The sequence below is a fragment of the Eucalyptus grandis genome, chromosome 8 (assembly GCF_016545825.1).
Source record: "Eucalyptus grandis isolate ANBG69807.140 chromosome 8, ASM1654582v1, whole genome shotgun sequence".
NCBI classification, from domain to species: Eukaryota; Viridiplantae; Streptophyta; class Magnoliopsida; order Myrtales; family Myrtaceae; genus Eucalyptus; species Eucalyptus grandis.
In genome coordinates, this window is record NC_052619.1 from 11803389 (window position 1) to 11819310 (window position 15922).

Below are 15922 nucleotides of genomic sequence, written 5' to 3' on the forward strand. Positions count from 1 at the left end.
CGATGACTACCAGCTATAGGCATGGCTATTATAAACTCCAAGACAATTTCTTTTCTCTAGAACTAGGCAACTGAGGATATCCAACACAATCTGTGCCGGGAAACGTGTTTGCAAAAGAGTAGCTCGAATTGCAAATGACATTAGTGTCTACCCATAGATGGTTCCCAACTACCCAACACGCACAAAGAAACCACGGAATACATACAAGGCGATATTGACATTTCTCTACACAAATGTGGCGAAAAATGGCGACGTGCAACCTATAGATGGTTCCCAACTCATAGCTCTGATGTTGACAATTCTTCACCCTGAACCTTCCAGACCTAGGTTCGGAGGCGACAACAACAAGCCTTAGTCAAATCAAGTATTCAGACACATCTACCGTTATCTTTAAACAAGTTTTACCATCCAAAACAGAAGCTCCAATCAACCACAGCAGAAAAGACAAAATTAACTGAATGTCATAATTTTCCAGGAATATGGGATGGGCTTGGCAGGCATTTCAATCAGATATGATACGCATTACTTTTTACTATGCCTACAGCAAAGAAAGCCACAGCAAGAATATTTGCTGCGTTAGTTAGAAGAGTTGGGACCTTCATCTGAGTAATTAATTCTTAACGTAGGAAGTATAAATTTATAAGTTCACCCTAGGCAAGCAATACTTATTGAATTACCTTTAACTGTCCCAATCCACGATCCAATTTCTGCCAGCAGCTTGGGAGAGCAGAATATAAAAACTTATCAACCATCACCCAAAAATCAAATGCTTACACATACTCTTAATGCCATTATCTATGAGGACACAAGAACAAAAGCTGTAAATGGCATTCATATTGCTTCCGTCCTTAAAACCAGATCTCTTGGCTAATTGCCTATCCTAGACAATCAAATGTGGCTACCCAGGTATCAAATGACAACAATGTCTGATCGTATAGAGAGTTTGCTTACAATTCAAAGTTGTTACTTTCCAGGTAAGAATCAACGTACAACTAGAATTTCAAGTACGCGAGCTTGCCCCACTACTTTTCATTTCATCACCACCCACTAGGTGATCATAGGCAAAGCCTCATTTCTATCTCCAAATGAAGCATTTCTATATAACGAGATGAACAACCAAAGTTCTAATCAAACCAGAGAGGCAAAAATCCTTGAATCCTCATACTGAGACACCAGCATGTCCGAATAGCGAAATTCAATTCCGATTGTGGCAGATCCCAAATTGACAAGAAAATCACGAAACAGACCGTTTCTTCCAGAACATTGTTCTCATTATTCACCGACAACACCAACCCCCACCAAATCACAAAGGAACCCCAATCGAAAAACCCTAACTTACGGGATATCCCAGGGCTTAGGCTCGGGGACGGCGACGACCATACCTTGGAGATCCTTCGTGAGCACCACCTGGCACCCCAACCTCGAGTGCTTGTTCAGAACCCTAGCCCTCGAGTTCCGCTTCAGCACGTACTCCTCGTCGTAGCTCCTCGGGGGGAGCCGCTCGAGCCACTCCTGCGCGATGTTGACCTCGCACTCCGCGGAGCAGGCGTCGATCTCCTCCAGCCGGTGCGACGCCGGGTCGATGAGGCCGCTGTTGGCCAGGGCCTTCAGGAGGGTATGCCCGGCGAGGCCGACGACCTCGCGCTTGCGGCCGTCGACGTCGATGGCGAAGAGCTTGACGATGCGATCGGCGACCTTCGCGGAGGGGACGGAGGAGGAGGAGGAGGAGGGGGAGGGAGGGTGGGACGAGGTGGCGGAGGACCTGGCGAGGACGGGCCGTAAGGAGGAGAGGGACGGGAGGCGGTGGACGGCGCCGGCGGCGGAGAGCCTGTGGAGAGTCGAAATCGCCATCGTTGTACGGCGTCGAGGTTCGATGAGCGATTTGCTTATGACGGGAGGGGGCTGAAGTGGCGCTGTAGTAGCGGAGCAAAACGCTGCGTTGCGGTATTTTTTTTTTTTTATGTGTGAACTGGAAATCACATTTTTAATTTTCCATTAAAAAATTTTTGGGAAAATAACACAGATATGATTTCTGAACTTTTAATTTATTTAATATAGCCAACACACTTTTAGGATCTATTCAATTTAATTATTAATTATATGAAAATATTCAATATTATTACTGATTTTTAACAAGTTGTCCATAAATGCATCTTTCCCAAGACCCCTATGACCAACAACCTTTGTCCTTCTCTCAAGTATGGATATATCCTTCTATGCATAGTCATTCAATTGGCCTCGGTCAAGCATTCCTGCTGATACTACAAACGCCGACAATATAGACTGGGCACAAGAAGAAGCAAATTCTTCTCGATACAAAAAGGAAGTCTATATTATGATTTTATCATGAAACTAATAGGGAGTTTTAAGTTTAAACAAATGCTTGGGAAATTCATGATGAAAAAATTTAAGGTTTAGACAAATTCTTAGTATGGAAATTCATAACATTAGAAAAAAGGTAAAATCTCTTGCTGCAAATTCTTCCCCATATTTATTACCTTCACCAAAAAAATAATAAATAAATAAATAATTAAATCTTCCCCATCTTAGTATGGAAATCCATAGTAAAATGTAAAAGCTCCCATTCATAGCATCTAATTGGATGAGTACTTTAATGATATGCATGCTCTCCATCCTAGTCTTGAACAGAGCCCTGCCAGTTTGATTTTTATGTTCAGAGATTACTCATCTCTGTTTCCCAACTAGAAAAAGCTGAATAATCCTTCAGTGCCTTACCAGTGATTTTCAAATGAGTATGATCAACTAATTTTGTACAGTTGATCTGCAGATCTTGTTTATCCTTTTTTTTTTTTTTTTCCTTCTGCTGCAAGATTTGCATAAACAAATTAAAGGGGAATGGAGAAAGGGAGATCTGCTGAGCTCCAAATTGTTCCATGAGTGCCAAAGAAGAAACCTCGGAGACAAGCAATGGATCCGAGGCATAGCTAAAGGCTAAAGATCAGAATGTCTTTATGTTAATTCTTGACTACCCTTCCTATGCAGGGTAGTTCAACGCTTCTTTGCAGTCATTCCGGTGTGCATTACAAATCTGGAGAGAGGCCATGAGTACAACCAAAAAGAAACCGCTTCCTTTACTTCTTCGCGTCATGAAGTACATGAAATCCGTTCACAGCAAAATGACCGACCGTTTGATTAGGGAGCTGCTATTCCCTCCGGACACAGCGTGATCAATGGAGAAATTGTCATCGTGGCAGATCCAGGGCACTCAGGACCCAGTAGATCAGCTTCCATTCGACTTTGTAGCAGCACCAAGGACCCGAGTAAGTAAAGGACACATCAACTTGCCATATATATGCAATTCATGTGCAGAAGGCATGAGACTGCTTCAATTCCCTATATGTTGTTATTTGTACTTATATATATCTATAGAGAGAGAGAGAGAGAGAGAGAGAGAGAGAGAGAGAGAGAGAGATCAATATAGTCTCAAGGCTGAGAAGGATTGGTCGACACTCAAGTACGTGTATAGTTTCTTTTCATGTTCTCTCAGGTTCTGAGTACCATGGTAATATGCCTCTCTTTTTAGCATCAATTATGAGAATTCTTGTTCTCACCTCACATGGGTGTTACATGATGAAGGACCAAATAGTCGGTCTCTGTCTTCACTCCTTGAGCCGCCAGCCCATCTTCAGCTTGTCCTTCCAGCTGTTAGTTCTAATTTTCACAGTAAAATCACCTGAGGATAATAATAAATACGACCTGTTAATGTTGCATTCTGGAAGTCGGATCTTTCTCCTGAAGAAAATCAAACATGTAGCAGAAAAGGAATATTTAAATCAAACCGTGCACATCACCTTCGCCAGTCTATGAAAAGATGCAAGTCTGAAGTTAATGTCACCGTAGACATTCTGAAATAGTTTTAACACGACCAGGAAAACTTACCATCCAGATTGGATTGAGAAAGGAGTCTACCATGCAAGATGCACCTTGGAGTTCAGCAAATCAACACCCACTTCCATTCCCCATTCCTTTCTCCTGTAACACTGTGCCATTCATGTGTTAATTATCCCCTCAAAGTTTACATATGTCTAAGCAATACACCCGAAAGTTTGTGATTTGGCAAGTAGAAGAGCAGAGCAAGTATCCTGAAAATTCGAGCAACATAGAACACTCGTCCTTAAGGGAGTACTTCATTCTATTTTGGGCCATTTCTAGGTAGTTTTCATTAGATTTGCTCTGCATCAGTGACCAAGTTTCCTGGACCACTGCCGATTCTCTATTATTTAGGAGCTTGATGAGGGAAAAGGTGACAAAAAGGTTAATAGAAGATTTATTCTTTAGACAAAGCTGGATCATTCACAATTACCAAATGAGTCTGGATTTGGCAGCTTAAATAAATGGACCTTAAAGTTGGTAAAGTTACTTCTGCAACAAGCATAATGGGTTCTCGGAGCCAGAGCAACCCGTCAAGTAGCAGCTTCTAAGATGTTTGAATTCACAGCTGATATTTTTCATCTTTGTTGATGTACAGATACTGGCAAAGGGAAGTTGAGCAAGAAAGCAAGTCTCAGGCATGTAAAGACTACGAAAGACAAAGGGCTCAACATCATTATGTACAGTGTAAAGTTCAATGTGGAAGCAGAATTTGGAATTCTGGGAGCTTTCCTCATAACCAATGGGCATAAGCATAAATTCTTCCTCCAGTCCGCCACCTTTGAGGTCTCAAGCGTCGAGATCATCCACTTTGATTGCCAATCATGGGTATATCCCATTAGAAGAACGAAGACAGACAGAATTTTCTTCTCCAATACTGTAAGTCATTCACATGATAAGTTAGTTTCTTTTGCCCTCAGATGAAAATAAAGCACTTACGTCCATCTTCATGATAGTGTTATCTTCCACACCAAACACCCGCAGCTATGGTAGAACTGAGACGAGAGGAACTTCATAGCTTGAGGGGAGATGGTAGAGGAGAGAGGAAGGAATGGGAGAGGATATATGAATACGATCATTATGATGATCTTGGCAATGCCAACAAAGGTCACGAACATGCAAGACCTGTCCTAGGTGGGACGCAAGCACATCCTTATCCTCGCAGGATTCGAACAGGGCACACTTGTAGCAATAAGGGTATGATCCTGGTCTGTCTTTCTGCATTGGTACCCAGAATCCGGCGATTGCTTTCATAGAAGAATCACCAAAATAAGACAAAGTTGACTTCTTGGAAATATGACTGACATTTATAATTTACTTATGTCTGCTTTTTGTTCCTGCTAATTGTTTTGATCGCACATTAAAAACTTGATCACTTGCTGACAGATCCAAAAACTAAGAGCCAACCTAAAATGATCGACTTAGATATATTTGTCCCTCCTGATGAGCAACTTCACCCAAAAAAGTTACTCGAGCTGCTATCAAATTCAATCCAGTCGGCGGTACATTTTATTATACCAGAGACAAAATCCTTAATTAAAGAGGACTCAGACAGTTTTGATTCATTCAATGAGATACTTGAAGTGTTTTCTGGCAATCAAGGACAACAGGCAGGGAAAGTTCCTGATGAAGTTAGGAAGATGGCACCAAATAAGCAACTTAAAAGAATGATTCACACCAGAAAAACAAATCAAGCAAAATTCCCACTACCTCAGATATTAGCAGGTAACTTGGGCTATGCTTGGAACTTGAAGTTTGGGGCATCTTTCACATAACATGCAGAAAATGTGACATACCTATCTGTTCCTTTTGGTACTTAGAGAACAAATGGGCCTGGAAAGATGATCGTGAGTTCGCCCGGCAAATGATTGCAGGAATAAATCCAGCAAGAATTCGAGGGTTGCAGGTGTGTTAACAAAAACCTAGGTTCTCTACCGCTGGTTTAATAGATATATGATTACCCAAATGCTAGAAACCTATCCACCAAGTGATACATGCAAGTGTAAATGCGTGATACACTCATGCATTAATAGAAACAAACATGAAACCTGCACCTTTTTCCTTAGAATCTTTGTTGACATTATAAAAACGCCACAAGTGTGGTGCATAGCACATAGCAGGATCCAACAACAGAGAAACTTAGCTGCCTATGACAGGCTAAGACTTGCAGGAATTCCCACCACACAGCAGAAATGGAGTAAGAAGTTCAATCAAGGTGGCCCATATTGCGCATAACCTCGAGGGCCTGACTATTGAGCAAGCTATGAGTCAACATAAGATATTCATCTTGGATCATCATGATTATCTTATGCCATTCCTCAACAGAATAAACACAAATGGCATCTGTGCTTATGCATCTCGGACATTACTATTTTCTAGTAAAGATGGGTCACTAAAACCAGTGGCAATAGAACTGAGCTTGCCTGGCTCTTCAAGCAGCGAGGAGGATCCCTGGGTATTTGTTCCAGCAAGCCAGGGCATTGAAGCAGCATTATGGCAGCTTGCTAAGACCCATGTCACAGCAAATGATTCTGCTCATCATCAACTGATCAGTCACTGGTAAGTAGCATCATCTTCTCTGAAGTTAAAATAGTCGCACTATATTTAGCACTCGTAGGTGAGTATCATTTTCTTTTCCCAACTGAAGGCTCGAGGTGAGTGATTACATATCTATAAAGGCAAATGATTCATAATTATCTTCTTGGGAAGTATTTGCAATATGTATCAGGCTCTAATATGAGAAGACTTCACAGCTAACATTGATATGATAGGTTGCATACCCATGCTGTAGTTGAGCCATTCATAATTGCTAGTAGAAGACAATTAAGCGTGATGCACCCAATCCACCAGCTATTACGTCCACACTTCAGAGATACCATGCACATAAATGCACTATATAGGCGTATCCTCATAAATTCGGGAGGAGTCCTGGAGAAGACACTTTTCACAGGAGAAGTGTCAATGGAGTTGTCATCCATGCTATACAAAGAGTGGAGATTTGACGAACAAGGCCTCCCTTCAGACTTACTGAAAAGGTACTCTTTCCTTATAGATGATTCTTAGTCGCTATTCATTTTCCTGTTCAATTACGTCAGTCGCTGGACGGTGATAGTCCATACCGTAAAATGTTAAGGGAGAATAGGAGATCTCTTATCTCCAGTGTGCCAACGTCAAGAATAACAGATTAATCAATAATACGTTTTTCACGATTAATAGAATGAAGGGAGTAGAGTACTTTAACATGACATGAAGATCTACCACAGGAGCAAACCGAGAACTGGGTATATTCCATTTATAACATAACGATCATAAGCAACCTAGTTCGTTATTTATTCCCCATATAGCATGGTATCTAACTAAAAAATAGTTTAGAATATACATTAGCATGTTCTAACACAGATTATTATCCGCCAAGAATTTTTCAGAGGCATGGCTATACAAGATCCAGAGAGCCCGACTGGTGTTAAGCTAATCTTCCACGATTACCCTTATGGTGAAGATGGGCTTGATATATGGCTTGCTATCAAGACATGGGTTAGCGATTTCTGCTCCGTGTTTTACAAACAAGATGGCCATATCCAGTCGGATAAAGAGCTGCAAGCATGGTGGTCTGAAATCAGAAATGTGGGTCATGGTGATAAGAAGCGTGAGAAATGGTGCGAAATGAAAAATCTCACCGACCTCATAGAGGTTCTCACCACTCTTATATGGATTTCTTCAGCCCTTCATGCATCAGTAGCATTCGGCCAATATGCCTATGCCAGTTACCCTCCAAACCGTACCACGCTTTGTAGAAAATTCATTCCAGAAGAAGGTACTTTCGAATTTGCTGAGTTCCTTCGAGACACTGACGGATACTTCATCAAAATGCTACCCAGAAGGTCTGAGATGACCCTTTGGATAGCACTGATGGAAGTTCTGTCGCAGCACACTTCAGATGAAGAATACTTGGGCCAGAGGTCGATGGTACAGTGGACTGATAAGGAAGAGGTTCGCCAATTATTTATGAAGTTCAAAAGGAATCTGAGAGACATACAAGGAAGAATAATAGAAAGGAATGGAAATCCAGAACTCAAGAACAGAGGCGGACCTGCCAAAATCCCCTACGAGCTTCTCCTTCCTGATATAACGGATGACAGATCCACAGGAGGAATAATAGGGAAGGGGATTCCTAACAGCATATCCATTTGATCAATCGTAATGTTTAACCGAAACAACATGAATATTTTGCATGAAATGCTTCCCTTGAGAACCAGAAAAAAATAAAATTAGAAGCCATCATGAGATACCTGCTTATTCCACATAGGAATAGCCAAAATGATGAAGATAACCTGAAATCATGCAGGAATGCAGAAGGAAGGCCTAAGTTGAACAAAGGCTGCGTTTGTGGTTGCTGTTATTGTTGGTGTCGTATCAATTTATTGGTCGACCAGAGTCAACCGCGTCAGGTTTGCAAAGTGAAAGACAAAACAAGACTAACAGACGGCAAACCTCAATCAGCTCTAGCGTTCACCTTCCCAGGTGGATTTGATATATCAGAATTGTGCAAAGAATCGCCCTCTAACAAAACTCCCGTGCTTGCAGATGCAAACCTCCACATTACCTTTTCCTCCAACACGGACCCTTCAGTCCCTATTGGGTAATATAGCACCATAATAGCATAAATAATGCAGCCTTCAGATGACAATTATCGAACTTGTCGAAATAGAACATATAGCTGCCTTTAAGAATTATAAATGTTCAGGAATTTGTTTCGCAGTCAGTGCAGCAAAAGAGGGTACACCTTGATAATCTGAAAGAAACCAACATTGAGAATGACTTGCAAATGAAGAAAATGTCCAAACACCTTAATAAAATTACAACATACAGCCTGAAATTTTGATGGTCTGCTATGCTTCCTAAATATCAAGAAATGACATTGAAACACCAGCAGATTAATGACGACAGAGTTCAAATGCCCTTCCGTTCTCCCCATTTCTGTCATCCATCAGCAACTCGACCTTCAACTGCAAAAGGTGCAAAATCAACCTTTCCCTGGTTTCCCATTACCATATCAGCAACCATTTCAGCGGTCCCCAAAGCCTGCCAGATGAATTACAACTTGTAATCCCAAATCTAGTACTTTATCAAATGGCTGAAACAGTATCATGTTGTTAATTGACAGATTGATCACTGGCATTTGCAACGGGAAGTAGAATATATGAAAAGATCGTAAAACTACAAGTACCAGGGAACATGAAGGTTCAATACATTCTAGTCTTAAAATAACTGCAACAGAAAGAGAGAAAGTGACATTACCAAAGAAAGTCCACTTCCTTCATGCCCCGACGCAAGGAAGACATTTGACAGACCAGGCACAGTTCCAATTACTGGCTTCCCATCAGGCACTGAGACCAGAAATTCAACGGGCAAAAAAATCAGCTCTACTGATCAACTTCTGGCAATATCAAATGTATTTAATGGGTTGTAAATCTTCTAAAGTTGCGGAATCCAACCAATTAATGACTTACTATATGGGCGTAACCCGATTCTCACTTTTCTGTCCTTGCCAATTTCAACTAAATTCATTTCTCTCAGTTTTGGGAAGAACTCTTGCACCCTCTTCCAGATGCTGTCAATGATCGAAGCATCTGCTTCGGTGCTGAAACCAACAAACTGACGGCTACTCCCTGTAAAGGCAGCTCCTTTATGAAAGGGAAAAATGTTTTGCAACTAAAATATGGCCTGCTCTAAGCCCTTGAGATGAGAAGCAGCATGAAAAGAGGGAAGTTGGAAGAACTGGAATTTAGACGATCACAGAAACATTCTGCTAAAAGGTTAGAAGTACATCTACAGGCATCAAAATAGCCTTTCAATTGCAAAATGAAATCCTAGCAGTCGCAGATCTTCAGAGAAATGACTTGTCATTACCAATCTGAAATCCAATATGACAATATTAAAGGACAATCGAAGAAGGGTAAACGTGGGTAACACCACGATAGGCATCATTGAGAACATTATTAGATTTATCCTCTTTTTCAACTATGTAACTTTGTTTAACCAACAAATGAAAAGAGGCGCTTATGAAGAAGTAACTTTCTAATAAGAGAGAAAAAAGTACAGTGGGCCATGGATAAGATTGACCACATGAAAGAACTCTTTACCAACTTCCTGTCAAGCCCCAAGCTTCATTCTCAACTCACCGGTGTCTCCCTGTGTTTAACGCCATTAATCAACTATTTCATTTCATCTCAAGACAATTTGCCTCAATTCTTTCTCTCTTCTTTCCAATTTTGAAGAAAGAATTGAACTTAAATGAATGTGCCTTTACGCAGTTACAGCAAAAATAAAACTGAAAAGTGCAAGTCAAGCTAAGCTCTTTTTTCATCTGTATTTTGGTGTTGCTAGTAGTTGAATTGTTTTCTTTTCTTAAGTTCAGCCAAGGGAAGCTAGAACAGAAAACAGATTTAAAGTCTATTTAAGACCGCTACATGACTTCTTTGCACATTGAAATTTCAATTGAGGATAGTTAACCCAGTATGGTTGACCCAGTGGTAGCACGGACCCTTCAATAAAAATGCAATCTGTGTTTTTGCTTCCTGTCCTCCCTATCCCACTGACAGTGCTGCCTCCAACGTATTAAGCAAGCAAAAAAGGAAAAAGAACACCATTGACTTTCAACAATTAGCACTGAAAAGCTAGGATATATTTCCTTCATTTCCATATGGAGATTAAAGTATGCTATATGAACCAGCGAACAAAATTAAATGTACCAAGAACCAAGTTTCCCATAGTGTCTGTTGTAGCTGTCATTGAGATGGACAACATCTCCTCATCATTACAGAGCCCTGCAGCTGAATGCTGCTTTATCTGTTGATGACTAACATAACCAACTTCCATGAGGCCATGATTCAGTCGAATCTGATCGAAGTTCTCCAGCACAAGCAGATGACCCTGTCATTCAGATCAAGTTCAAAGAGAATCTCACAAAAGGTAGAAATGTAAGATATTTACTAACATTCAACATTTCAGAACAAAATCACAGGATTTATTTGAGTGATACAGGAAGTTATTGTAGCTTTCAAAATCAAAACTCAGTAACTTAACACCTAGGTATGCCACCGTTTAAAAAATTAAAGCTTGTCTGCAAGCAAAGATATTTAAATCGCAAGGAGAAAGATACCAAAGTCTCATGTAAAAGGAACGCATTGCTTGCGTCACATTCGTTATTGTGCATGAACGGAAAAGGCTTTTGTATTGCAAAAAAACGACATTCACAACTTAAGAGCACAAGGCGAACCTTTCGGGGTTTTATAGGAACATGCACCCCAATATCCAATTCTCTCATCAAAGATCCAGTCCAGCAACCAGCTGCAACAACAACGGCCTTCTTACAGTAGAAGGTGCTTTTGGAAGTTAAGACAGCTTCTACTTCACCATTTTTGCCAGATCTGCAGATTTTACATTCTAACTGTCACCCTCAACACCTAATTAGTTACATGTCTAGAATCCACTCGGATTTCCGTTAGAGAGACCTCTTGGTAACTTTTTGAAATCTGATGAAGAGGAAAAGGATGATGAGAACATTTTACCTTAACAAAGATATTACCGGATCATTATAAAACTCCGCATACCTGCCTTGAGACACAAATTGTCTGTTGCCCTACATATAATACACTTTGAGAAAGACGGAAAATAATAAAGGATTGCGCAAAGAAAATTCTTTAGTAATATATTAGAGGATATTCATATAAACCTCTTCAATATATGCTACTGTTCGGTGAGCATCCAATTGGCAATCATTGGGCAGCAAAGCAGCCCCACTTTCTTTGTCAACAAAAAGGGCTGGTTCCTCCAAGAGTAACTCATGGCTAGACAAAAATTTTGCTTCCACTCCCGCTTCAGAAAGTTGCTCCACTCTCCTCTCTAATAGGGCTGACTCTTCAACAGTTTTACCAAATAGCAAGCTTCCTGTATATAGAAATCCGATATGGTTGCATGGCTCCAGCTAATCTTTTAAAGTGAAAAACTACTTGCATCATCAGATATCCACAAGTTTTTTATACCATGCAATATCCATATAACTACTCGATCACTAAGTTAAAGGAAGATGTGATTCCTCAGATGATTCAGAACTATTTCTGTTCTGCAAGACTAATCAAGTGGTTGAAAAATTAGCAATCCTTACAGGATTTATTTTCCTTTCTTACATAATACTAGATGTGAAACAACTGTTGCTGTTTTGCACTGCTAGTCCAATTGAAGTATATACATTTGCCAATTGCCAATATCATGGGTTTTTACTTCTTTGCCTTTGAACTCTTTGTACATCAAGCAGATCCATTAGATTAAAGCTAACACCTCCATGTTGAAAAAATTAGCAATTCCTACAGGATATATGTTCCTTTCTTGCATTATACTAGATGTTAAACAACTGTTGCTGTTTTGCACTGCTAATGCAAATGTATATGCATCCACCAATTGCCAACACCATGGTTTTTACTGCTTTGCATATAAGCTCTTTGTACATTAAGCAGATCCACTAAATTAATGCTAGCACATCCATGTTAGTGACATCTCTAGACCATTTGCATTAAAATATATGCTGAAGTAGGGCTGAGCGCGGTTCCCGGGTTACCCGGGAACTGGAACCGAACCGGAGGAGGGTCCGGTTCGGTTCCCAGTTCCAAGGGGGACCGGTTCCGGTTCCGGTTCCTTTTTCTAGAAACCAGGAGTTCTGGTTCCGGTTCCGGTTACTTAGGGCAGAAAAAGCTCGACCTTGGATGTTCTAGTGACTTGTATGTGATGTTCTAGTTGAATTTTGGCTTCGGCCTCTAAATGAAAGTTGTAAAGGACTTCTTGGAGTATAACATACTCAAATTTAGGACAAAAAAAAACAAGTATAAGTGGGTGAAATCGTTATCCTTTGGAAAGACTGGATCTGGAGATTTTGGGACCGACCCTTGATGAATGAATGGACTGTAAGGCAACCTTTTTGTCAAAATTTCACTTCGGTTTCTTAACAAAAGTTGTAAAGGACATCCTGAGGTACAACATATCAAAAATTTAGAGAAAACAAACAAGAATAGGTAGGTGAAATCGTGGTCCTTTGGAGATGGTTAGATCTGGAATTACGGTACTACGAACAGGGATTTTAACCGTCCATATTTAATTATCTAGGACAAATTTGACTTCGATGTTTTCATGAAGTATCTACCTTATGATCTTGACTATCACATAGTCGAATTTCATAATTTTTTAAGGTCATTTGGGTATTTAATCGAAAATGTTTCTAAAACTGTGCAATCTGATGTGTTCGGATCTTGTAAGTTGCAATGCGTGGACTATATCATTTTGTATGAGGTTCTTTTGGAAATGTGTTCTGCATGAAATATCTCTCTTTATGTCTTCCCTACAACATATTTAAATTTCGTAATTTTTGTAGTTCATTTACCTATTTAACCAAAAATGTTTCAAAAACTGTGCAAGTAGAGAATAGGAAAAGTAAATCGATTTTATCTTTTAATCCAGAACGAATTAGACTACGATTTCTTCATGAAACCTGTACCTCTAGGTCTTAAATACAACGTGTCCAAATTTCAGAATTTTCTGAGTTCATTTAAGGGTTCAATCGAAATTGTTTTCAAAACTTGTACCTCTAGACATTCTTTGTTCTAATGGTGTTTTATTTCTACTTTCTAATTTGCTATTTGTTTTGAAATTTCTAATTATATTCTATTATTGTTGTGTAGTGCGAAGTTAATGTATCAAGATAACATGTCAATGGGAAGTTACCGTGTAGTATACACGTACATTATAGTTTTTTTTTGGTAACGTGCGCATACGTTATATTTTTTTTTAGTAACGTGTGTGCACGTTATAGTTTTTTTTGGTAACGTGCGCATACGTTATATTTTTTTTGGTAACGTGCGCATATGTTATAGTTTTTTTTTTTTTGGTAATATGCGCATACGTTATAGTTTTTTTGGTAACGTACACGTACGTTATAGTTTTTTTGGGTAACGTGCGCATATGTTATAGTTCAAATCTGAAAATAACAAAAAAAAAAAAAAAAAGGAACCTGTTGGAACCTGGAACCGACCCTGGAACTTGTGACAGAATAGGTTCCAGGTTCTCGGTTCCCACGGGTAGAGTCCAGGTTCCTCATTTTGAGGAACCTGTACCCGAGGGTAAGTTCCAGGTTCCAGATGGAACCGAACCGGAACCTGGAACCGCTCACCCCTATGCTGAAGTAACATCGAAATTTCTGAAAGTCAAGCTTTTCAAATTAGACTGATGATTATATGCCACAAAACAATGGTTTTAAATAGAATGAAAGCAAAAAAAAAAAAAGGTTCAAAACCCCCTCCACTTTTGTCTCATTGAATCTGAGCAGATGTGATTGTCAAGGTAAATGAAAGCCATAAAAGAAATGAAGTTGTTCCAAAGAGAGCAGTCAGGAGTCTTTATAATAAACAGCCAGGAGTATTTGTTTACCGGTCTTTTTCCATCCCAACACTTCTTGAGGGTTCAAGCCTTGATTGTGTAAGTTCTCTGCCAAACTTTCCCACAGTTGATGACTTCTCAGCGCCAGCTCCCAGATGTCTGATCCTGGGGTTTTGGAAGCCATCCAGATAAAGCCCTGCCCTACATTCAGCTCAAAAGCCGTATAGAAGCCGAAGAAATCCTATGACCAATCAGAATTCAGGAAAAGAAATTTGCAGCCACCTAATACATTTTAATCAAATGCTCAGGCAATTCCAACATCATTTCACGAGCGTGAGCTAGAAGTATACACAGAAACTGCCATAATTTCAGGATGGCCACCAAAGTACATAAGTCTAAATACAATGATGGACCGCCTTAGTGAACAACAGTACAAACTTTGATCAAATATGCACCAATTCTTTAAATGATCCAGTTCCATATGATATGTACAATGAACACCTCTTAGAAACATCTGCATAAAAACCATAGATATTTGTTCCTCAGTGAGAACCAACAGCACCAAAAACCAAGTATCACAATTCAGATCAATCACACATGCGGCAATCAGAAGTTGGCAATAATTTGCGTTTGAAGCTTGTCATCCAAGAAACCTCCAAGCTAGAATTTGTATCTCCTGCAAATGTTTGCAAATTGCTGCTGACACTTCACACTTTAAGATCTTTTTCATTTGTTGATCACTGTAAGCATGAACCCATTTTTTTTCCCCCTCTATGCATGGAAGACAGATTTAATCAACCAATAAAACTAGTCATCCGGAGTTGCCAAACCGAAGAAAGCCCGAGAAACTACCTGCACCGGTGGCACCGGAACAAGGGACCACCTTGTCGACCACGGCGACGGACAAGTCCGACTCGAGCAGCAACTGCCGGGCAATGGTCAACCCGATGATGCCGGCTCCGACGATCACGATATCGAAAGAATGCTGGGACGCGACTACCGGCCTCCAGCCAACACGAACGCGCCCGGGCGGTCCATTCAGGGGAGTCCAGGCAGCAGATAGATTGACGGGGATCCTGGATCCCAACAGGCTCGAGCGCAGAGCCAGAGCGCATGGAGATGGTCTCCGAGAAACTACGGAGGACGAGGGTTTGAGGCGGGGTTTGGCAGCGGGACGGTACGTGGAAATGGCGGCCATTTGCAGGGAGTATCTTCGAGCTGTTCGATGCGACTGTTCTCTGTGTTTCTGGTCAACTGCGTCTTCCCGTTCGGAACCTCGGACGGCGCGGGTCAACTGTTTGATGCCTTGTCACTGACCAAATGGAGCTGTCTGAAAGCTACTCCTGGAAGTGCCTATGATTAAGTGCTAACCGACTCCTGCTATTTTGGGTAAATTACACATCCACTCCCTCGTTAAAGCAAAAATGCGATTTGCTTACCAGAGATTAAAAGTTTTTTCACTTCAACCCTTGATTTCATACTGGTATACCCTCGAATGGAGGGCATGGCTTGCTTTCTTTCTAAAAGGAGACACTGTCTCGAGGTGAATTTATCGCGTTGGAGACATGGATATTGAATCTTTCCAGGACAAATATCGAGTCGACAT

At 40.6% G+C, this 15922-nt stretch overlaps 3 protein-coding genes across 3 annotated transcripts; 1 reads left to right on the plus strand and 2 right to left on the minus strand.

Moving 5' to 3' along the window:
• Positions 1 to 914: 914 nt before the first annotated feature.
• Positions 915 to 1900, minus strand: LOC104456476 (adrenodoxin-like protein 2, mitochondrial). The gene has a single exon (XM_010071280.3). The coding sequence runs from the start codon at positions 1849 to 1851 to the stop codon at positions 1336 to 1338; it is 516 nt and encodes a 171-aa protein (XP_010069582.1). The 5' UTR covers positions 1852 to 1900; the 3' UTR covers positions 915 to 1335.
• A 269-nt stretch (positions 1901 to 2169) lies between these two features.
• On the plus strand, positions 2170 to 8177 carry LOC104456477 (linoleate 9S-lipoxygenase 6). Its single transcript, XM_039299585.1, has 10 exons — positions 2170 to 2198; positions 3004 to 3034; positions 3158 to 3281; positions 4490 to 4770; positions 4848 to 5088; positions 5278 to 5616; positions 5712 to 5797; positions 6062 to 6450; positions 6663 to 6926; positions 7317 to 8177. The coding sequence occupies exons 1-10, from the start codon at positions 2170 to 2172 to the stop codon at positions 8080 to 8082; spliced, it is 2550 nt and encodes an 849-aa protein (XP_039155519.1). The 3' UTR covers positions 8083 to 8177.
• Positions 8178 to 8587: 410 nt separating this feature from the next.
• Positions 8588 to 15807, minus strand: LOC104456478 (glycine oxidase). Its single transcript, XM_010071282.3, has 9 exons — positions 15169 to 15807; positions 14368 to 14517; positions 11627 to 11841; positions 11463 to 11533; positions 11171 to 11321; positions 10644 to 10824; positions 9402 to 9560; positions 9190 to 9278; positions 8588 to 8973 (listed from the first exon to the last, which is right to left on the minus strand). Exons 1-9 carry the CDS (start codon positions 15512 to 15514, stop codon positions 8872 to 8874), a joined length of 1464 nt encoding a protein of 487 aa, XP_010069584.2. The 5' UTR covers positions 15515 to 15807; the 3' UTR covers positions 8588 to 8871.
• Positions 15808 to 15922: the final 115 nt, after the last annotated feature.